The sequence below is a fragment of the Scyliorhinus canicula genome, chromosome 22 (genome assembly GCF_902713615.1).
Source record: "Scyliorhinus canicula chromosome 22, sScyCan1.1, whole genome shotgun sequence".
Classification (NCBI taxonomy): Eukaryota; Metazoa; Chordata; class Chondrichthyes; order Carcharhiniformes; family Scyliorhinidae; genus Scyliorhinus; species Scyliorhinus canicula.
In genome coordinates, this window is record NC_052167.1 from 29,562,561 (window position 1) to 29,587,029 (window position 24,469).

At 50.1% G+C, this 24,469-nt stretch overlaps 1 protein-coding gene across 1 annotated transcript in view; it reads left to right on the plus strand.

Moving 5' to 3' along the window:
* LOC119956248 (prosaposin) overlaps positions 1-11,506 on the plus strand; it is a 51,424-nt gene extending 39,918 nt beyond the window's left edge. Inside the window, exon 12 of the mRNA XM_038783282.1 lies at positions 10,862-11,506. Within this exon, the coding sequence (XP_038639210.1) occupies positions 10,862-10,897 (36 nt within the window). The 3' untranslated portion in view covers positions 10,898-11,506. The remainder of the gene's footprint in view (positions 1-10,861) is intronic.
* Positions 11,507-24,469: the final 12,963 nt, after the last annotated feature.

Sequence of the window (24,469 nt, forward strand, 5' to 3'; positions counted from 1 at the left end):
CGCCCAGTAATAATTAACAAAACTCAGGAGGGCCAAGCCCCCCTCTCCGCGACCCCGTTCCAGGAGGGCCAAGCCCCCCTCTCCGCGACCCCGTTCCAGGAGGGCCAAGCCCCCCTCTCCGCGACCCCGTTCCAGGAGGGCCAAGCCCCCCTCTCCGCGACCCCGTTCCAGGAGGGCCCTCTTTACTCTCGGAGTTTTACCCGCTCACACACAACCCAATATCGCCGCGTTCATTTTCCTGAAAAAGTCTTTAGAATAAAAATCGGAAGACATTGTAAAAAGAGCCATCGTGGAAGGACCATCACCTTCACCGTCTGAACCCTCTCCGTCAGCGGGAGCATGTCCCATCTGTGGAAATCCCTTTTCACTTGATCCACCGCTTTTTCCAGATTTAACTTGTGAAGCTGCCCCCAGTCCTTGGCCACCTGATTCCCCAGATACCTAAAACTCCTCTCAACCACTCTGAATGGCAACTCCCTCCGTCTCCTTTCCTGCCCCCCCCCCCCCCCCCCCCTGGATTTCAAACATCTCGCTCTTTCCCATATTTAACTTGTAACCTGAAAATTGCCCAAATTCTCCTTGTATCTCCATGAATTCGGCCATCCCCCCTCAACCGGGTCTGCAACATAGAGCAACAAATCATCCGCATAGAGAGACTCTGTGATGCCCCCATTCACTATCCCCTGCCAGGCATTTGATAATCGAAGGACAATACCAAGGGCTCTATGGCCAGGGCAAACAGTAATGGGGAGAGCGGACATCCCTGTCTTGTCCCCCTGCAGAGACTAAAATACTCTGACCGGACTCGGTTGGTTGTTACATATGCCACCGGAGCCTGATATAACAGCCGGACCCAATCCACAAATCCCCGTCCAAACCCAAACCTGTCCCATAGGTACTTCCACTCCACCCGGTCGAAAACCTTCTCCGCGTCCATGGCTTCTACCACCTCAATATCGTGCCCCTCCTCTGGCATCATTATATCATTAAGAAGCCGTCTAATATTGGATATCAGGTGCCTGCCCTTCACAAATCCTGTCTGATCCTCCCCGATTAACCTCTGGGACGCAATCCTCTACACGAGTGGCCAAGATCTTTGCCAGCAATTTAGCATCAACGTTCAGCATTGGCCTGTACGCTACAGGATGAGAGAAATTGATGTCTGTGATAATGTTGGGGGGGGGGGGGGGGGGGGGGGGGGGGGGAGGGAGAGTACTCCCAGCTCCCGAGAGTCGTTAAAAGCCTTAACCAGGAGCGGCCCCAGTAACCCAGAGAACTTTATATAAAATTCCACTGGGAATCCGTTAGGTCCCGGGGCTTTACCCAATCGGGCCCCCCAGGGCCTCCACCAGCTCCTCATTTACCTTTGGGAAATCTAGCCTCCCCAGGAATTGACACATACCCTCCTCCCCAGCTGGGGGTTCCGACTCGTAAAGCTGGCTATAAAATTCACAGAACATGTCATTTGTTTTTTTTTATAAACGTTTTATTGAGGTATTTCTTTGGCATTTCAACAACAACAAAATCAACAATAAACATAACAAGAAAAATATAAACATAGTGCAAATTCCACCTCCCTCTCCCACAGGTCTTGCCATTACTGACCCCCCTAACCTACGCTAACCTCACTCCCTCCCACCCCTTTCTGCTGACGATTAATTCTCTGCGAAGTTGACGAATGGCTGCCACCTCCGGGCGAACCCCAGCTGAGACCCTCTCAAGGCGAACTTAATTTTCTCCAGGCAGAGGAAGCCAGCCATGTCCGATAGCCAGGTCTCCAAAGCCAGCCATGTCCGATAGCCAGGTCTCCAAAGCCAGCCATGTCCGATAGCCAGGTCTCCGAAGCCAGCCATGTCCGATAGCCAGGTCTCCAAAGCCAGCCATGTCCGATAGCCAGGTCTCCAAAGCCAGCCATGTCCGATAGCCAGGTCTCCGAAGCCAGCCATGTCCGATAGCCAGGTCTCCGAAGCCAGCCATGTCCGATAGCCAGGTCTCCGAAGCCAGCCATGTCCGATAGCCAGGTCTCCGAAGCCAGCCATGTCCGATAGCCAGGTCTCCAAAGCCAGCCATGTCCGATAGCCAGGTCTCCGAAGCCAGCCATGTCCGATAGCCAGGTCTCCGAAGCCAGCCCTGTCCGATAGCCAGGTCTTCGATTTGGGGGACTTTGAGTCCCTCAAATGCCAGTAACATCCGTCTCCGGGCTACCAGGGAAGCAAAGGCCAGAACATCCGCGTCTCTCTCCTCCTGGATTCCCGGATCCTGCGACACCCCAAAAATCGCTCTGGACTCATTGCCGCCCTCATATTTAATACTGTGGACATGGCGTCAGCAAACCCCTGCCAAAACCCCCTCCGCTTTGGACATGCCCAGAAAATGTGGACATGATACGCTGCTCCCCCCCCACCCCCCGCGCATTTCGCACACCTGTCCTTCACCCCAAAGAATCTGCTCATCCGGGCCACTAACCCTCTCATATCCTTTCTTTTCCCTATTTCTCTCGCCGCCTCCTTCCTCCACTGATGTGCCAGCATCCTGCTAGATTTCTCCCCATATTCATATATTGCCCCTTTTACCCTCCTCAGCTGTCCCTCCGCCTGTGGAAAGGAGCCCAATCTCCATTTGGAGTCTCTGACGCTCCCTCAGGTGCTCCTCATTCGGAGACTCCGCATACTTCCTGTCCACCTGTAAGATTTCTCCCACCAACCTGTCCAGCTCCGCCTGCTCAGTTTTCTCCCTCTGAAATCAAATAAATTCCCCTCTGATAACAGCCTTCAATGCCTCTCGCACCACTCCCGTCTCTCCCGTATCATTGTTTTTTATGTACCCCCGGATGGACTCGCTCACAGATCCGCTAGCAGCCCGGCATCTAATCGCCACTGTGGGCGCTGAGACTTTCCCGTGTCTGCCCGTAGGTCTATGGTCTGACACCACAATTGCTGAGTACTCCCGTGTCCTCCATCCCCGCTAACAGTGTTTTATCCAGTGCAAAGAAATCTATCCTGGGATATACCTTTTCCACATGGGAGTGAAATGAATATTCTTTGCTCCTTGCCCTCCCAACTTGCCACGGATCCATCCCTCCCATGCGCTCCATGAATCGTGCAATTCCTTCGCCATTGCTGATACTTTCCCTGACCTAGAACTCGACCGGTCCAGTCTCGGATCCAGGGCCGTGTTGAAGTCACCCTCCATAATGAATGAAATTGCTTATTGTCACGAATAGACTTCAATGAAGTTACTGTGAAAAGCCCCTAGTCGCCACATTCTGGGGCATGTTCGGGGAGGATGTTACGGGAATCGAAACGTGCTGCTGGCCTGCTTGGTCTGTTTTCAAAGCCAGCGAGTTAGCCCAGTGTGCTAAACAGCCCCTCCAGGTCCGGGACCTTTCCCAGCACCTTCCTGGCAAACACAATATCATCCCGGCGTATATATTTGCTGGCACCACTGCCATTGCCTCCAGCTTCGGGGGCAGCACTGTAGCATGGTGGTTAGCACAAATGCTTCACAGCTCCAGGGTCCCAGGTTCGATTCCCGGCTGGGTCACTGTCTGTGTGGAGTCTGCACGTTCTCCCCGTGTGTGCGTGGGTTTCCTCTGGGTACTCCAGTTTCCTCCCACAGTCCAAAGATGTGCGGGTTAGGTGAATTGGCCATGCTAAATTGCCCTTAGTGTCCTAATAGTAAGGTTAAGGGGGGGAGTTGTTGGGTTACGGGTATAGGGTGGATATGTGGGTTTGAGTAGGGTGATCATTGCTCGGCACAACATCGAGGGCCGAAGGGCCTGTTCTGTGCTGTACTGTTCTATGTTCCCATTGACCATAATAAATCTACCCCCGGGTCTGCCTCTATCCTCCCCACCGCTTGTTAATCAGGATGGCCAACCCCCTTGTTTTAAAGCCCAGTCCCGAATGAAACACCTGTCCGCCCCATCCCTCCTTCAATCTGAATTGGTCTCCCAGCTTCAAGTGTGTCTCCTGTCGCATGGCCACATCCGCTTTTAACAGTCTCCGGTGTGCGAACACACGGGCCTTTTGACCGGCCCATTGTCCTCGAATGTTCCACGTAACCAGTCTGGTCAGGGTGTCTCTCACCCCCCTCCCCTGTCGATCAGCCATGACCTTTCCTCGGCTGTCGATCAGCCATGACCTTTCCTCGGCCAGCCCTGAGCCCATGCTGTGCACCTCCCTTGGTCTGCCCCTCAGCAGCTACTGCTCTCCATCTCCAATCCCCTGAAAGTCCCTTACTCGCCTCTTTCCCCCCCCCCCCCCCCCCCCCCCCCCCCCCCCCCCGCCTAACATAAGTTCTCAACACGATAACATAAAGCATAGAAAGCAAACAAGCAATTCCCCTATGGCCCACCCTCAATCCCTTAACACAATCTTATCTATCCCATCACCTTCAAACAGAGCCAAAACAATAGAAAAGACATCAAACAGGGTAGGAACAAATGATGCATTGTAGAAACTCAACCATCTTTTTTCCAGAAGAAAAAAACATCGCAACTCAAATCCCTTTTCAGTGCAATTCGGCACATACATCATCAAATCAAGCAGAAAAACCTTCTCCTCCCGAAAGTTGCAATTTAAATTACAGAATTGAAAGGTTGAGACTTTTCCAGACAGAGAGAGAGCCGCACAAAACTCTTTCTTACAAAAAAATTCAGTCCACCACAGTTTAGCTTTTAACGTCCTGATGCATCCACCAAGTTCTTACCTTTCATAAAGACCTCCACCTCTTCCAGCGAGCCAAACTATAGCTCCCGGTTCTCGTAGGTCACCCAGAGACGGGCTGGGTAGAGCAGGCCAAATTTCATGTCTTTCGAAAACAGGGCCGCCTTGACTTTATTAAAACTCTCCCTCCTCTTTGCAAGCTCTGCTCCCCAATCCTGATAAACCCGGATCTCTGACTCTTCCCAGGTGCACCGTTTTGTCTGCCTAGCCCACTTCATAATACGTTCCTTGTCCAGGAACCGATGCAGCTGTACCACAATCTCCCTCGGGGGCTCACGACCCTGGAGCTCACGCAGAAGAGCCCTATGGGCCCGGTCCACTTCCAACGGCTTGGGGAACGGACCTTCCCCCATCAGCTTCTCCAGCATCTTCCCCACATACGCACCGCCATCTGATCCCTCCTTTCCATCTGGCAGACCGACGATCCGGATATTCTGCCTGCGATTCTCCAGATCTTCCACCTTCTCCAACAGCCGCTTCTGCCGCTCCTGTAGAATGCCAATGTCCATTGCCATTGCTGTGGACTCCTCCTCCTCATTCTGCCACCTGCTTCTGCAGCTTTTGAATCTCCTGTCCCTGAGTCTTCACTTTCTCCTCTACCCAGTCGACCACCCCTTAATCGAGGTCACCGCCTGGATCAGGTCCTCAGCACGCTCCTTGCGATGCCGGGCGAACTTCCCATCAAAGTATTTGGGGCCTCACGGTAGCATGGTGGTTAGCATCAATGCTTCACAGCTCCAGGGTCCCAGGTTCGATTCCCGGCTGGGTCACTGTCTGTGTGGAGTCTGCACGTCCTCCCCGTGTGTGCGTGGGTTTCCTCCCGGGTGCTCCGGTTTCCTCCCACAGTCCAAAGATGTGCGGGTTAGGTGGATTGGCCATGCTAAATTGCCCATAGTGTAAGGTTAATGGGGGGATTGTTGGGTTACGGGTTACGTGCGTTTAAGTAGGGTGATCATTGTTCGGCACAACATCGAGGGCCGAAGGGCCTGTTCTGTGCTGTACTGTTCTATGTTCTATTCGACCAATTGGTCCATCGTCCATTGGGCAGACGTAGCTGAACTTTGCCTCGTTGTCACTGAACCCGCTGTCTTCTGAGTTTTGTTTTCTTCTTTTAAGGGAAACTATGGACATTCAAAACTGCTCCTGTCTCTTAACTTGCACCAAATCCTGTTTTCCCCCCCCCCCCAATTACCCACCCCCACCCCCACCCCCCATTACCCACGGACTCACTGATCTGCATTGACTCCTGATGAAACAACTTATTGATTTTAAAATTCTCATCCACGTTTCAAATTCCACTGCATGGAATGCCCCACCAATTCCTCGAATATCCCCCTGCCCGACAGCCCTCCCAAGATATCCTCAAAATTTGACGACTTGTCTATTTCCAAGTGTAACACTTCCACCAGAGGGCCATGAGTGTAGGAGCAGAATTGGGCTATTTGGCCCATTGAGTCTGCTCCACCATTCGATTGTGGCTGATCCCCATTTCTCATCCCCATTCTCCTGCCTTCCCCCCCCATAATCCCCGATCCCTTTATTTTTAAAAATTAATTTAGAGTATCCAATTTATTTTTTCCAATTAAGGGGCAATTTAGCATGGCCAATTCACCTACCCTGCACATCTTTGGGTTGTGGGGGCGAAACCCACGCAAACCCGGGGAGAATGTGCAAACTCCTCACGGACAGTGACCCAGAGCCGGGATCGAACCTGGGACCTCGGTGCCGTGAGGCAACTGTGCTAACCACTGGGCCACTGTACTGCCCTCCTGATCCCCTTATTAATGGCGAACCTATCTATCTCTATCTTAAAGACACTCAGTGATTTGGCCTCCACAGCCTTCAGCGGCAAAGAGTTCCACAGATTCACCACCCTCTGGCTGAAGAAATTCTTCCGCATCTCAGTTTTAAACGTTCGCCCCAGGTGGCACGGTGGTGCAGTGGTTAGCACTGCTGCCTAACAGCACTGAGGACCTGGGTTCAATCCCGGCCACGAGTCACTGTCCTTGTGGAGTTTGCACATTTGCCCCGTGTCTGCGTGGGCCTCACCCCCACAGCCCATAGATTACAGGGTAGGTGGATCGGCCATGCTAAATAGTCCCTTAATTGGGCCTAAGACCGTCACTTTGGCCCTGAAAGTTCCCAGTCCACCTCATTACCCTGGAAGGCAAAGTATGTGAATGACTTGAGCAACAGGTTATGCTATCAGTGTTTCACACTGATTCAAAACCGCTTCAAAAACAGCTTCTTCCCCGCTGTTACCATGCTCCTGAATAACTGATCTCTCCACACATCTTCTCTACTGAGCAGTACTACACTCCGTATGCTTCACCTGATGCCTGTGGCTATGTATTTACATTGTGTATTTATGTATGTACTATGTTTTTTCATGTATGGAATGATCTATCTGGACTGTACACTTTTCACTGTGCCTCGGTACACATGAAAATAAAGCCAAATCCCAGTACAACACGAGTGGTGTTCACCCCGAGCAGGATGTTGCTGTCAAGCCAAAAGTATATTCTGCCTATCACACAAATTAGCTTATATCAATTTCAGTGCCTGTGTGATGCCAGGTATGTGGCATACTTCCCAAACACTGGCAGATGGTATCAAACTGCATGTTCCAGCCGCTGTTCATAATGGACAGTACCCAATCAGGCTGTGCTTGCAAAACTCAAAACAGCGTTAAATGTGATCCACAATTGGACAACATCTGCTAAAAATTACGCTGACAACCAAATACGATTATCATTCAGGCTTGCAGTGTGGCGCATTTACAGTACTGGAAGCTACATATACACAGACAGAAAGAATATCTACACACATTGCGCCTGTTTCAGTGAATCAACAGAAATACATCAACACTTAACAGCCCAAGCCTGGATGATGTCGATACAGCCAGCTACACATTGGTTCAGTATCTGAGGAGGTGCGAATGGTACTGAACATTATGCAGCTATCTGTGACCATCCTCACTCGTGGCTCTAATGGATGGAAGGTCATTGGTGAAGCAATTGAAAGATGGTTGGGCCTCAGACACGACCCTGAGGAGCCTGGGACTAGCCGCCAGCCATGATGACCATCTCCCATTGCGCTGGGTATGGCTACATTTCCGCCAATTCCCATTGACTTTTTGCTCGGACTCCTTGATGTAGCGCTGTGCCAGATGCTGCCTTGATGTCATTCTCCCCTTTTGTCCATGTTGGTGTGCTGGTGAACAGGTTATTGCGTGAGTGCAAATCAATCGGGCTTGTTCAATCTTTTCGCAAGGGCACCACATTTCCTTACTTTTGTTACTCAAGGGCTGATGAGCAAATTTCAGAAAGAAAAGCTCGATGCTCACCCCCTCTCGCCCACTCGCCCCCCTCGGCCCCCTCGCCCCCTCACTGACGGTGCGGGTCTCTCACCCCCTCACTGACTGCGGGTCTCTCTCGCCCCCTCACTGTCTGGGCGGCTCTCTCGCCCCCTCACTGACTGTGCGGGTCTCTCGCCCCCTCACTGACTGTGCGGGTCTCTCGCCCCCTCACTGACTGTGCGGGTCTCTCGCCCCCTCACTGACTGTGCGGGTCTCTCGCCCCCTCACTGACTGTGCGGGTCTCTCTCGCCCCCTCACTGACTGTGCGGGTCTCTCTCACCCCCTCACTGTCTGGGCGGCTCTCTCGCCCCCTCACTGACTGTGCGGGTCTCTCTCGCCCCCTCACTGACGGTGCGGGTCTCTCTCGCCCCCTCACTGACGGTGCGGGTCTCTCTCGCCCCCTCACTGACTGTGCGGGTCTCTCGCCCCCTCACTGACGGTGCGGGTCTCTCTCGCCCCCTCACTGACTGTGCGGGTCTCTCTCGCCCCCTCACTGACTGTGCGGGTCTCTCACCCCCTCACTGACTGTGCTCGCTCTCTCGCCCCCTCACTGACTGTGCGGGTCTCTCTCGCCCCCTCACTGACTGTACGGGTCTCTCTCGCCCCCTCACTGACTGTGCGGGTCTCTCTCACCCCCTCACTGACTGTGCGGCTCTCTCGCCCCCTCACTGACTGTGCGGCTCTCTCGCCCCCTCACTGACTGCGGGTCTCTCTCACCCCCTCACTGACTGTGCGGGTCTCTCTCGCCCCCTCACTGACTGGGCGGGTCTCTCTCGCCCCCTCACTGACTGGGCGGGTCTCTCTCGCCCCCTCACTGACTGTGTGGGTCTCTCTCGCCCCCTCACTGACTGTGCGGGTCTCTCTCGCCCCCTCACTGACTGTGCGGCTCTCTCACCCCCTCACTGACTGTGCGGGTCTCTCTCACCCCCTCACTGACTGTGCGGGTCTCTCTCACCCCCTCACTGACTGTGCGGGTCTCTCTCGCCCCCTCACTGACTGTGCGGGTCTCTCTCGCCCCTCACTGACTGTGCGGGTCTCTCTCGCCCCCTCACTGACTGTGCGGGTCTCTCACCCCCTCACTGACTGTGCGGCTCTCTCTCGCCCCCTCACTGACTGTGCGGGTCTCTCTCGCCCCCTCACTGACTGTGCGGGTCTCTCGCCCCCTCACTGACTGGGCGGATCTCTCACCCCCTCACTGACTGGGCGGGTCTCTCCGCCCCCTCACTGACTGTGCGGGTGGGTGGGGGCCTCTACATTGGTGTGTGGGGGAGAGACTGAATAAATAAGGCGCTCACTCGCACACCCGCCAATGCCCTTGTGCCCGCTTTCACACCTGCCCAGGCTCTCATGCCCCTTCACACCTGCAGATGCCCATGTAGCACTCGCGCCCGCCCATGCATTTGCACCCTCATCATAATCATTAATATATATTGTGAATAGCTGGGGTCCCAGCACCGATCCCTGAAAAAAAAGTTAATTCCTGCACTTTGTTTCCTGTCTGCCCACCAGTTTTCTATCCATCTCAATACACTGTCCCCAATCCCATGAGTTTAATTTTACACAATAATCTCTTACTTCTGAAATATATCACAAAGATATCACATCCACTGGCACCCCCTCATTTAGTCTACTACTGTAGTTAAATCCCCGAAGAATTCCAGTAGATTTGTTCAGCATGATTTCCCCTTCATAACTCCATGCTGACTCTGTCCGATCCTGTCACCATTTTCTAAGTGCTGTGCTGTGATAATGGAGTCTAGAATTTTCCCACTACCGACACCAGGCTGACTGGTCCAGAATTCCCTGTCTTCTCTCTACCTCCCTTTTTAAATAGTGGAGTTACATTAGCCACCCTCCAATCTGCAGGAACTATTGCAGAGTTCGGGAAGATGATCACCAATACATCACTATTTCCAGAGCCACCTCCTTAAGCACTCTTGTATGTAGATTCTCAGGCCCTAGGGATTTATCAGCCTTCAATCCTATCAATTTCCCCAACACCATTTATCTACTGATATTGATCTCCTTCAGTTCCTCCCTCAGTAAACCCCACGTTCCCAACATTTCTGGTATCTGATTTGTGTCCTCATTTGTGAAGACAGAACCAAAGTATGTGTTTAGGTATTCAGCCATTTCTTTGTCCCCCATTATACACGCCCCTGTTTCTGACTGTAAGGGACCTACATTTGTCTTCACCAGGCGTTTTCTCTTAAGGTACCTAGAGAAACCTTTACAGTCAGTTTTTATGTTTTACCCTTTTCAAAAAAACTTTAGAGTATCCAATTCATTTTTCCAATTAAGAGGCAATTTAGTGTGGCCAATCCACCTACCCTGCATATTTTTGGGTTGCGGGGATGAAACCCACAAACACGGGGAGAACATGCAAACTCCACACGGTCAGTGACCCAGAGCCGGGATCGAAACCACAAATACCTCAATACAATGCACACTTGGTTCTCGTGTGAACAGATTCAGCTGTTATAGTCTCTAAGGAAAGGCCGCTTCGGCAGCACACTATAGTGTGCTGGTACAGGTCGACTCCTACTCCAAATTCAGTACCTTCAGACACTGAGGCGACAGTCGGAGCCAGTGCTGCCTTTGGATTGGTTTGTTTATTGTCACGTGTACCGAGGTACAGTGAAAAGTATTTTTCTGCGAGCAGCTCAAAACAGATCAATTTGTGCATGAAAATAAGAGAAAATTAAAAGAAAATACATAATAGGGCAACACAGATCGCTGATGGTGTGATTTCTAATAACATCTCCTTTCCCAACAGGCAGTTGAGCATTGCAAACGCCACATCTGGAACTGAAAGACATCGACCTCCAGATGAAGGCGATAATAGTTTTCAAACGCAAATCCTTTTTCTTTCTGTCAAATATTTTTCTGTTTCGTTAGCTTGCGGAATAGCCTGCTACATTAGACAGAAAAATATCTGTTGTAACAATCCTTTCAAGTCTTGTACCTGAAACAACACACTATTAGCAATCTAACTGCCCTGTGGTGATTCAGTAGATCTGGAAACGCTATCTAATTTAAGCCCCACTTGTGGTGAATTGTGGTTCTCGCCACTCTGTGGGACTGCTGACTATGCTGCTAGTCCTGACCATGGGCTTTGTACGCTGGAAGGACACTGCAGCAGTGCAATAATTGTTTTCCAAGTTTGAGAATTAATGTATACTTTTTTTTGCAAGTTTGATTTGAGCAGTTTTGCTACTTGAAGATTAACAGAGCTCTGCTTCACTTACTGTGAGTATGATTGGTCTGAATGGAATGGGCCTGCATGTTCAAAGATCCTGAAATATTAGTATTTCCGAATATAAATTGTTTGCCAATCATTGTCTCGGTTTGTTAAACTTTTCTTTTAATCTGGTGAAATGTGTGTAATTGCTTTTGGCAATAAAATCCGCCCCAAATCCTATCTGTGTGCGTATTATTATCATCGAATCTCGACAATGCACTCGGCCCATCGAGCCAGCACTAGCCCTTTGAAACACCACCCTACCTTGACCCTGCCCCCCGTCCTGCAACCCCCACCCCCAGGGACATTTCCAGCAATAGAAATTGAGTATAAAGGTGGGGAAGTGTTGCTGCAACTGGACATGGCATTGGCGAGGCCGCACCTGGAGTACTGGGCACAGGTTTGGGCCCCTTATTTGAGGAAAGATGTAGCTGGATTAGAGGCAGCTCAGTCAAAGGAGGTTCACGAGATTGATTTCAGAGATGAGGGGCTTGTTGTTTGAGGAGAGATTGAAGAGTTCAGACCGATACTCTCTCAGTTTAGAAGAATGAGGGGAGATCTTATTGAGATGTACAAGATGATAAACGGTCTGGATAAAGTAGACATGGAGCTGATGCTTCCTGTTGTGGGGCAATCTAGAATGAGAGGTCACAGTCTTTGAATAAGCGGCGGCAAATTTCAAACAGATTTGAGGAGAAAGGGTTGTGAATGTGTGGAATTCGCTCCCCCAGAGTGCGGTGGATGCTGGGACACTGAGTAAATTTAAGGAGCAGTTAAACAGATTTTTAATTGGTAAAGGGTTACGGAGAACGGGCAGGAGGGTGGGGTTGAGGCTAGGATGGGATCAGCCATGATCACATTGAATGGTGGAGCAGGCTCGAGGGGATAACCTGTCGACTCCCACTCCTCGGTCATGGGTTCTGGGGAGGAGCTGCTCTGGCTGCTTTTGCAATCCAGCTCTTGATCTGTAACATAGTAGGTAGCAGATGAGGAACATATCAGCCAAGAACATAAGAACTAGGAGCAGGAGTCGGCCATCTGGCCCCTCGAGCCTGCTCTGCCATTCAATTAGATCATGGCTGACCTTTTGTTGACTCAGCTCCACTTTCCGGCCCGAACACCATAACCCTTAATCCCTTTATTCTTCAAAAAACTATCTATCTTTACCTTAAAAACATGTAATGAAGGAGCCTCAACTGCTTCACTGGGCAAGAATTCCATAGATTCACAACCCTTTGGGTGAAGAAGTTCCTCCTAAACTCAGTCCTAAATCTACTTCCCCTTATTTTGAGGCTATGCCCCCTAGTTCTGCTGTCACCCGCCAGTGGAAACAACCTGCCCGCATCTATCCTATCTATTCCCTTCATAATTTTAAATGTTTCTACAAGATCCCCCATCATCCTTCTAAATTCCAACGAGTACAGTCCCAGTCTACTCAACCTCTCCTCATAATCCAACCCCTTCAGCTCTGGGATTAACCTAGTGAATCTCCTCTGCACACCCTCCAGTGCATAGATAGAATGACGGAGCAAACTCGATGGGCCGCATGGCCTCATTCTGCTCGAGTGGCTTATGAACTTATAATTGATCATGGCGGGCAGCACGGTGGCCTAGTGGTTAGCACAACCGCCTCACGGCGCTGAGGTCCCAGGTTCGATCCCGGCTCTGGGTCACTGTCTGTGTGGAGTTTGCACATTCTCCCCGTGCCTGCGTGGGTTTCACCCCCACAGCCCAAAAATGTGCAGAGTAGGTGGATTGGCCACACTAAATTGCCCTTAATTGGAAAAAATAATTGGGTAATCTAAATTTATAAAACAAAAAATAAAAAAAATAATTGATCATGGCCAATCCACCTTACCTGCACATCTTCGGACTGTGGGAGGAAACAGGAGCACCCGGAGGGAACCCACGCAGATACTGGGAGAACGTGCAAACCCCACACAGACGGTGACCCAGCGGGGAATCAAACCTGGGTCCCTGGCACTGTGAGGCAGCAGTGTTAACCCGGGTCCCTGGCACTGTGAGGCAGCAGTGTTAACCCGGGTCTCTGGCACTGTGAGACAGCAGTGTTAACCCGGGTCCCTGGCACAGTGAGGCAGCAGTGTTAACCCGGGTCCCTGGCACAGTGAGGCAGCAGTGTTAACCCGGGTCCCTGGCACTGTGAGGCAGCAGTGTTAACCCATGTCCCTGGCGCTGTGAGACAGCAGTGCTAACCCGGGTCCCTGGCACTGAGACAGCAGTGCTAACCCGGGTCCCTGGCGTTGTGAGACAGCAGTGCTAACCCGGATCCCTGGCACTGAGGCAGCAGTGTTAACCCGGGCCCCTAGCACTGTGAGACAGCAGTGTTAACCCGGGTCCCTGGCGCTGTGAGACAGCAGTGTTAACCCGGGTCCCTGGCACTGAGACAGCAGTGTTAACCCGGGTCCCTGGCACTGAGACAGCAGTGCTAACCCGGATCCCTGGCACTGTGAGGCAGCAGTGCTAACCCGGGTCCCTGGCACTGTGAGACAGCAGTGTTAACCCGGGTCCCTGGCACTGTGAGACAGCAGTGCTAACCCGGATCCCTGGCACTGTGAGACAGCAGTGTTAACCCGGGTCCCTGGCACTGAGACAGCAGTGCTAACTCGGGTCCCTGGCACTGTGAGACAGCAGTGCTAACCCGGGTCCCTGGCACTGAGGCAGCAGTGTTAACCCGGGGCCCTGGCACTGAGGCAGCAGTGCTAACCCGGGGCCCTGGCACTGAGGCAGCAGTGTTAACCCGGGTCCCTGGCACTGAGACAGCAGTGTTGACCCACTGAGCCGCCCTTTGGTCTCCACGTTGCTGTGAGTTGCTCAATTCCATTTGACTTTAATATAAAAGCAAAATCCTGTGTTTGCTGAAATCTGAAACACAAACAGAATTTGCTCGAAAACCTCGGGAGTGGCAGCATCTGTGAAGGGAGGAAATAGAGTTTACATTTCGATTGTGCCTGACTCCGAGCAGATGTTTCTGGCTGGTTCTGTCTCCCACCTTTCAGCAACTCCCTGCCCTGGGGCTCCGCTGCTGATTTGTGTTGCTGCCAGAATAAGTCATGAGCTTTCCAGAGAGTGATCTCATTGGGAATGCATATCAACATGAAAAATAACATTGTCCTACTGAACCTCAGCCTCTACTCATCTGCCAGAACCCTCATCCATGTGACTTTTACATCGAGGCTTGACTATTCCGCTGCTAGTCCTGGCCAGCCCCACATTCTGCTGCCTGTAAATTACGTTCATTGTAAACTGCCTGCCTGTGTTCTGACTTGCATCAACTTGCCTGTGCTCTCTGATGGACATTAGTCCCCCATTAAGCATCATCTCACTTTTTCAAATTCTCTTCCTTGTTTTCAAATTCCTCCTAGGCTTGTCATAAACCTCTATCATCGCAGGTCCCGAGCTCATCAAATCTACGGCATGGAGTGGCCCTTCGGCCCCAAACTGGCCCATGCCAACCAAGTCTGGCCTCTGGAGCACCTTGCGGCAGTGCCTGTGGCCTTGCCTCCTGCTGTCACGATGCCTAGCTGCAGAGTTCCCTCCCTAAACCTCTCTTTACTCTAACTCCAGACACTCCTTCAAATCTATTTCTTTGGCCAAGCTTATTATTCTCACCTTGTGTCGAATTCTGTTTTATTAAAGGTTCTCTATGAATACATGTTGTTGAAACGAGACGTGGCTCTATCCCTCATTGAGCCTGCTCTGTCATTCAGTACTATCATGCTTTTCCCCTCTATTCCCCAGGTTCCTTGAATATTTCGTGGCCAAACCTTTCTCGATCTCTGCCTTAACTGTACCCACCAACTAATTACCCACATCTCTCTGGGCCAGCGAATTCCAAAGGTTCACCACCCACCGTAATGCTATTTCTCATCTCAGTCCGCAATGGTGAATTCTTAATGTTAAGACTGTGACTGCCAAGTTTCAGACTCCCCACCCAAGCATAATAGCTCAGTTGGCTGGACGGCTGGTTTGTGACGCGGAGCGAGGCCAGCAGCGTGGGTTCAATTCCTGTACCGGCTGAGGTTCCTGGCCCCTCGCCTGAGGTGTGGTGACCCTCAGGTTAAACCACCAGCAGCCAGCTCTCCTTCCTCAAACAGATAGGGCGCCCCAAAGCGGTTCACAGTATTCCAGGCCAGGTCTAACTAGTGGCTTGTATAGTTTCAGCAGCACTTCACTATTTTTGTACCCCATCCCCTTTGAAATAAAAGCCAACATTCCATTTACCTTCCCAATTACCTGCTGAACTTGCATGCCAGCTTTTTGATGCATGAAGGCTCAGTTAGGGCACTTGAGAATTACAAGTTAGCCAGGAAGGACCTAAAGGGAGAGTTAAGAAGAGCGAGGAGAGGACACGAAAAGTCGTTGGCGGATAGGATCAAGAAAAACCCTAAGGCTTTCTATAGGTATATCAGGAACAAAAGAATGACTAGAGTAAGATTAGGGCCAATCAAGGATAGTAGTGGAATGTTGTGCGTGGAATCAGGAGATAGGGGAAGCGTTAAATGGATATTTTTCGTCAGTGTTTACACTGGAGAAAGAATGTTGTCGAGGAGAATACTCAGGTTCAGTCGACCAGGCTTGATGGAATTGAGGTTCACAAGGAGGAGGTGTTAGCAATTTTGGAACGTGTAAAAATAGATGTCCCCTGGGCCAGATGGGATTTATCCTAGGATTCTCTTGGAAGCCAGGGAGGAGATTGCAGAGCCTTTGTCCTTGATCTTTATGTCGTCTTTGTCGACAGGAATAGTGCCGGAAGACTGGAGGATAGCAAATGTTGTCCCCTTGTTCAAGAAGTGGAGTAGAGACAACCCTGGTAATTATAGACCTGTGAGCCTTACTTCGGTTGTGGGTAAAATGTTGGAAAAGGTTATAAGAGATAGGGTTTATAATCATCTTGAAAAGAACAAGTTGATTAGCGATAGTCAACACGGTTTTGTGAAGGGTAGGTCATGCCTCACAAACCTTATTGAGTTTTTTGAGAAGGTGACCAAACAGGTGGATGAGGGTAAAGCGGTTGATGTGGTGTATATGGATTTCAGTAAGGCGTTTGATAAGGTTCCCCATGGTAGGCTATTGCAGAAAATAAGGAAGTATGGGATTGAAGGTGATTTAGCGATTTGGATCAGTAATTGGCTAGCTGAAAGAAGACAGAGGGTGGTGGTTGATGGCAAATGTTCATCCTGGAGTTCAGTTACTAGTGGTGTACCGCAAGGATCTGTTTTGGGGCCACTGCTGTTTGTCATTTTTATAAATGACCTGGAAGAGGGTGTAGAAGGATGGGTTAGTAAATTTGCAGATGACACTTAAGGTCGGTGGAGTTGTGGATAGTGCAGAAGGATGTTATAGGATACAGAGGGACATAGATAAGCTGCAGAGCTGGGCTGAGAGGTGGCAGATGGAGATTAATGCGGAAAAGTGTGAGGTGGGGCAGCACGGTGGCCTAGTGGTTAGCACAACCGCCTCATGGCGCTGAGGTCCCAGGTTCGATCCCGGCTCTGGGTCACTCTCCGTGTGGAGTTTGCACATTCTCCCCGTGTCTGCGTGGGTTTCGCCCCCACAACCCAAAAATGTGCGGAGTAGGTGGATTGGCCACGCTAAATTGCCCCTTAATTGGAAAAAATAATTGGGTAATCTAAATTTATAAAAAAAAAGAAAAGTGTGAGGTGGGTCACTTTGGAAGGAGTAACAGGAATGCAGAGTACTGGGCTAATGGCAAGATTCTTGGTAGTGTAGATGAACAGAGATCTCGGCATCCAGGTACATAAATCCCTGAAAGTTGCCACCCAGGTTAATCGGGCTGTTAAGAAGGCATATGGTGTGCTAGCCTTTATCAGTAGGGGGATTGAGTTTCGGAGCCACAAGGTCATGCTGCAGCTGTACATAACTCTGGTGCGGCCACTCCTGGAGTACTGCGTGCAGTTCTGGTCACCACATTATAGGAAGGATGCGGAAGCTTTTGAAAGGGTTCAGAGGAGATTTACTAGGATGTTGCCTGGTATGGAGGGAAGGTCTTACGAGGAAAGGCTCAGGGACTTGAGGTTGTTTTCGTTAGAGAGAAGTCTGAGAGGTGACTTAATAGAGACATATAAGATAGTCAGAGGGTTAGATAGGGTGGACAGTGAGAGTCTTTTTCCTCGGACGGTGATGACCAACACGAGGGGACATAGCTTTAAATTGAGGGGTGAGAGATATAGGACAGATGTCAGAGGCAGTTTCTTTACTCAGAGAGTAGTAGGGGTGTGGAACGCCCTGCCTGCAACAGTAGTAGACTCGCCAACTTTAAGGGCATTTAAGTGGTCACTGGATAGACATATGGATGAAAATGGAATAGTGTAGGTCAGATAGGCTTCAGATGGTTTCACAGGTCGGCGCAACATCGAGGGCCGAAGGGCCCGTACTGCGCTGTAATGTTCTATGTTTCTAAGGACCTCCAGATCCCTCTGAGCTGCAGCTTTCTGCCGTCTCTCCATTTATATCATATTCAGCTCCTTTAATCTTCCAACCGTCACATTTTCCTGCGTTATATCCCATCTGGTTCTTTACCCAGAGAGTAGTGGGGGCATGGAATGCACTGTCTGTGGAAGTAGTTGAGTCGGAAACATTAGGGACCTTCAAGCGGCTATTGGATAGGTACATGGATTACGGTAGAATGATGGGGTGTAGATTAATTTGTTCTTAATCTAGGACAAAGGTTCGGCACAACATCGTGGGCCGAAGGGCCTGTTCTGTGCTGTATTTTTCTATGTTCTATGTTCCATGTCCCTGACACTGTGAGGCAGCAGTGCTAACCCGTGTCCCTGGCACTGTGAGACAGCAGTGCTAACCCGGGTCCCTGGCACTGTGAGGCAGCAGTGCTAACCCGTGTCCCTGGCACTGTGAGGCAGCAGTGCTAACCCGTGTCCCTGGCACTGTGAGACAGCAGTGCTAACCCGGGTCCCTGGCACTGTGAGGCAGCAGTGCTAACCCGTGTCCCTGGCACTGTGAGGCAGCAGTGCTAACCCGTGTCCCTGGCACTGTGAGACAGCAGTGCTAACCCGGGTCCCTGGCACTGTGAGGCAGCAGTGCTAACCCGTGTCCCTGGCACTGTGAGACAGCAGTGCTAACCCGGGTCCCTGGCATTGTGAGGCAGCAGTGCTAACCCGTGTCCCTGGCACTGTGAGACAGCAGTGCTAACCCGGGTCCATGTCACTGTGAGGCAGCAGTGTTAACCCGGGTCCCTGGTGCTGTGAGACAGCAGTGCTAACCCGGGTCCCTGGCGCTGAGGTAGCAGTGTTTACCCGGATCCCTGACACTGTGGGGCAGCAGTGCTAACCACTGTGCCATTGTGTGGTGGATTTGAATCCTAGACCCCCCCCCCCCCCCTCCACCCGCTTTGGGGTGATCCCAAATGAATCTTCAGAGAAAGGCAGATCCTAGAGAACAACAAAAACCACAAGAAAACGGAAACAAGAACAACGACAGCAACAACAAGAACAACAAGAACAACAACGGAAGCAAAAAAGACAGAAACGACAAAAACAACAATGAAACAACGTGTACGACGTGGTACAACTCTGCACATGATGGACAATAAGAAGTCTTACAGCACCAGGTTAAAGTCCAGCAGGTTTGTCTCATACACTAGCTTTCAGTGCACTGCTCCTTCCTCAAGTCAAGGAAGCACTTCCTGAAGAAGGAGCAGTGCTCCGAAAGCTAGTGTTTGAAACAAACCTGTTGGACTTTAACCTGGTGTTGTAAGACTTCTTACTGTGCCCACCCCAGTCCAACGCCGGCATCTCCGCATCATGAAGGACAATGTAACAGTGCAGCTCAAAACAATGACGAGTACAAACATACCATGGCATGACAACGAATCTCATAAATTCACATTTGCTCGACTACAAACAAGCAAACCAGCTTTCACGGCAGATGACATACAGACTCAATACCGCAATCACAGAACAAAGTCCAGGTCAGATAACAGAGATATCATACAGAATCGCTGCCACAAGCATAGAAAAAACAAAGTCTAAATCAGACAGCAAAATGATTCGACCATTCGAACACCTCATGATGACTTCTTGGTTACTTAAACACAAGAACACTGACGATGTTCACAAAGAAATGACAACATCAACATCACCAAGAAGAAAGCAACTCAACCGATCAAACTCATGAAGTTTGGACTCATAGTTTTTTTCATTAAGATTGGACTTATAAATATTAATTGGCTTTGTATAATGATCAATATCATCACAACTTGTATATGTCATCATTTATCTACATGTTTTGTACAATTTTCTTTAACAAAGTACAGAATATATGTAACAAGAAAAAAGGGGGATGTAGTGATATGCATCACCGTATATACACAAGGGGTTAAGGTATATACACTACAATTAAGTAACCACTGGAGGGAGCGCCAGAGATGTATATATACACAGACAAACAGGAAGTGGTCTCTCTCTCTTCACAGGAACAGCAGTTGGTGAACAGGACACAGGCAGGAGCTCAGATGTAACATAGTCTAAGCGCTGGAGAGAGAACAAACTCACAATAAAGCATCTACTTCAACTGTAAGACTATGAGCTTTATTCAGACACAAGTAATAATACATGCTCTGTGGCAGGGCGGAAATGGCCATTTGAGGGTTCAAGGTAACGGAATGAGCTTAAAAACAAGGGCCTAGGAGAGCTAGGAGGGGGCATGAGAAGTCCTTGGTGGGTCAGATCAAGGAAAACCCCAAGGCTTTTTACTTTTATGTGAGAAATAAAAGAATGACCACGGTGAGGTTAGGGTCGGTCAAACTGGAAACTTGTGCATGGAGTCAGAAGAAATAAGAGGCGTTGAATGAATACTGTTCTTCAGTGTTCACCAAGGAGAGGGGCCATGTTTTTGAGGATGAGAGTGTGATACAGGCAGGCTGGAGGAGGTAGATGTTCTGAGGAAGGATGTATTAGCAATTTTGAAAAACCTTAGGGTCTACAAGTCCCCTGGGCCAGATGGGAGCATGGTAGCATTGTGGATAGCACAATCGCTTCACAGCTCCAGGGTCCCAGGTTCGATTCCTACTTGGGTCACTGTCTGTGCGGAGTCTGCACATCCTCCCCGTGTGTGCGTGGGTTTCCTCCAGGTGCTCCGGTTTCCTCCCACAGTCCAAAGATGTGCAGGTTAGGTGGCTTGGCCATGATAAATTACCCTTAGTGTTGGGTGGGGTTACTGGGTTATGGGATAGGGTGGAGGTGTTGACCTTGGGTAGGGTGCTCTTTCCAAGAGCCGGTGCAGACTCGATGGGCCGAATGGCCTCCTTTTGCACTGTAAATTCTATGATTCAAGGATTCTTTGGGAGGCAAGGGATGAGATTGCAGAGCCTTTGGCTTTGATCTTTGGGTCCTCACTGTCCACGGGGATAGTGCCAGAAGACTGGAGAGCGGCGAATGTTGTTCCTCTGTTCAAGAAAGGGAATAGGAATGACCCTGGCAATTATAGACCAGTTAGTCTTACTTCGGTGGTCGGTAAGTTAATGGAAAAGGTCCTCAGCGATAGGATTAATGACCATTTGGAAAGATGCAGCTTAATCCTGGATAGTCAACACGGATTCGTGAAGGGTAAGTCTCGCCTCACAAATTTGATTGAATTCTTTGAGGAGGTAACTAAGTGTGTAGATGAAGGTAGAGCAGTTGATGTCGTATACATGGATTTTAGTAAGGCGTTTGATAAGGTTCCCGATGGTCGGCTTGGAGGTGTGGGATAGAGAAAAATCTGGCCAATTGGATAAGTAACTGGCTATCACATAGAAGAAGGTGGTGGTGGATGGAAAATGTTCAGACTGGAGACCAGTTACCAGCGGTGTACCACAGGGATCAGTGCTGGGTCCTCTGCTATTTGTGATTTTTATCAATGACTTGGAGGAGGGGGCTGAAGGGTGGGTCAGTAAATTTGCTGATGACACCAAGATTGGTGGAGCAGTGGTTGAGGTGGAGGGCTGTTGTAGGCTGCAAAGAGACTTTGATAGGATGCAGAGCTGGGCCGAAAAATGGCAGATGGAGTTTAACCCTGATAAGTGCGAGGTGATTCATTTTGGTAGAAAAAATTTGAATGCGGATTACAGGGTCAACGGCAGGGTTCTGAGGAATATGGAGGGACAGAGAGATCTTGGGGTTCATGGCCACAGATCTCTGAAGGTTGCCACTCAAGTGGATAGAGCCGTGAAGAAGGCGTGAAGAAGGTGTGTTAGCGTTTATTAACAGGGGGCTTGAGTTTAAGAGCCGTGGGGTTATGCTGTAACTATACATGACCCTGGTGAGACCACATTTGGAGTATTCTGTGCAGCTGTGGTCACCTCATTATAGGAAGGATGTGGAAGCATTGGAAAGGGTGCAAAGGAGATTTACCAGGATGCTGTCTGGTTTGCAGGATAGGTCTTATGAGGAAAGGTTGAGGGAGCGAGGGCTTTTCTCATTGGAGCGGGGAAGGATGAGAGGCGACTTAATAGAGGTTGATATGATGAGGGGGATAGATAGAGTGGACGTTCAGAGACTATTTCCTCGGGTGGATGTAGCTGTTACAAGGGGCATAACTATAAGGTTCAGGGTTGGAGATATAGGAGGGATATCCGAGGTAGGTTCTTCACTCAGAGAGTGGTTAGGGTGTAGAATGGACTGCCTGCTGTGTTAGTGGAGTCGGACACTTTAGGAACTTTCAAGCGGTTGTTGGATAGGCACATGAAGCACACCAGAATGACAGGGTTCATGATTTTGGTTTCGGACAATGCTCAGCACAACATCGAGGGCCGAACGGCCTGTTCTGTGCTGTACTGTTCTGTATGTAAACCCACCCTCCAGCAGCGGGCAGTAGAGCGGAGCTACTGATTGGCTGTTCTGGGGAAATTTGCATATGTGCAGTGCGGTCAGCGTAATTTGAAGGTGGTTTGTGGAGGGTCTGTTGTCAAGTGAAGGCAAGCATCCAGCAGAGGAGCGGAGCTACTGATTGGCTGTTCCTCAGTGCCCCCCCTCCCCCCTCCCTCCTCCCCCCCTCCTCCCCCCCTCCTCCCTCCCCCCCCCCCCCCCTCCCTCCTCCCCCCTCCCCCCTCCCCCCTCCCCCTTCTTGAAGAGTGACATCACAGCAAAGCAGTGACCTGATTGGCTGGTAAGGAAAGTACACCAATTAGCAGCAGCTGGGAGAAAGTTAACTCTTTGTATGTTGGTGAGTATTGTGATTGATCAGTAAAATCTTTATTCCTTTCACTTATTCATTATTTGATATTATATTTGTAATCAGTTAAGGTAAAGAGTGAAATTGGCTCAATGTGGGAGTTCAGGGACACGGCCGATGCCCCTGACTCCTTCATGTGCGGGAAGTGTGTCCAGCTGCAGCTCCTGTTAGACCGCATGGCGGCTCTGGAGCTGCGGATGGACTCACTTTGGAGCATCCGCGATGCTGAAGAGGTCATGGATAGCACGTTTAGCGAGTTGGTCCCACCGCAGATTAGGATTGGTGAGGGAGACAGGGAATGGGTGACCAAAAGGCAGAGAAAGAGCAGGAAGGCAGTGCAGGTGTCCCCTGCAGTCATCTCCCTCCAAAACAGGTATACCGTTTTGGATACTGTTGGGGGAGATGACTGACCAGGGAAGGCAGTAGTAGCCAGGATCATGGTAACCGTGGCTGGCTCTGCTGCACAGAAGGGAGGGAAAAAGACTGGCAGGGCTATAGTGATAGGGGATTCAATTGTAAGGGGAGTAGACAGGCGTTCCTGTGGTCGAAAACGAGACTCCCGAATGGTATGTTGCCTCCCGGGTGCACGGGTCAGGGATGTCTCAGATTGGCTGTAGGACATACTGAAGGGGGAGGGTGAATAGACAGTTGTCGTGGTGCATATAGGCACCAACAGTATAGGTAAAAAAACGGGATGAGGTCCTACAATCAGAATTTAGGGAGTTAGGATTGCTCAGGATTGCTACCAGTGCCACAAGACAGTCAGAGTAGAAAGTTAAGAATAGCCAAAATGAATACGTGGCTTGAGAGATGGTGCAGGAGGGAGGGGTTCAGATTTTTGGGACATTGGAACCGGTTCTGGGGATGGTGGGACCATTACAAATCGGATGGTCTGCACCTGGGCAGGACTGGAACCAATGTCCTAGGGGGTGCTTTTGCTAACACTGTTGGGGAGGTTTTAAACTAAGTGGCAGGGGGATGGGAACCAGATTAGGAAGTTAGAGGTCAGTAAAGAGGCAGCAACTAAAGCCAGTAAGGTATTAGATAATTAACTCAATGTGACTAAGGGGAAGAGTAGATTTTAAGGGAAGAGATGATGATCGCAAAGGAACAGGTGGTCTGAGGTGCATTTGTTTTAATGCGAGAAGTGTAGCAGGTAAGGCAGATGAATTTAGGGCTTGGATCAGTACCTGGGAATATGATATAGAACAGTACAGCACAGAACAGGCCCTCGATGTTGTGCCGAGCAATGATAACCCTACTCAAGCCAATGTATCCACCCTATATCAGTACCCCCCCCCCCCCATATTAACCTTATTTTTTAGGACACTAAGGGCAATTTAGCATGGCCAATCCACCTAACCCGCACATCTTTGGACTGTGGGAGGAAACCGGAGCACCCGGAGGAAACCCACGCACACACGGGGAGGACGTGCAGACTCCACACAGACAGTGACCCAGCCGGGAATCGAACCTGGGACCCTGGAGCTGTGAAGCATTTATGCTAACCACCATGCTACCGTGCTGCCCCAATAACATCATAAAGTTTTAGAATACTAATGGACAAGGACAGGAGGGGTCCGAAAGGAAGAGTGCTAAATTGGGGAAAGGCCAACTATAACAAAATTCGGCAGGAGCTTGGGATGTGGATTGGGAGCAGCTGTTTAAGGGTAAATCCACATTTGAAATGTGGGAGTCTTTTAAGGAAAGGTTGATTAGAGTGCAGGACAGACATGTTGCTGTGAAAATGAGAGATAGAAATGGCAAGATTAGGGAACCATGGATGACGGGTGGAATTGTGAGACTAGCTAAGATGAAAAAGGAAGCATACATATGATCGAGGCAACTCAAAACTGATGAAGCTTTGCAGGAATATCGGGAAAGTAGGACAAATCTCAAAGGTGCAATAAAGAGGGCTAAAAGGGATCATGA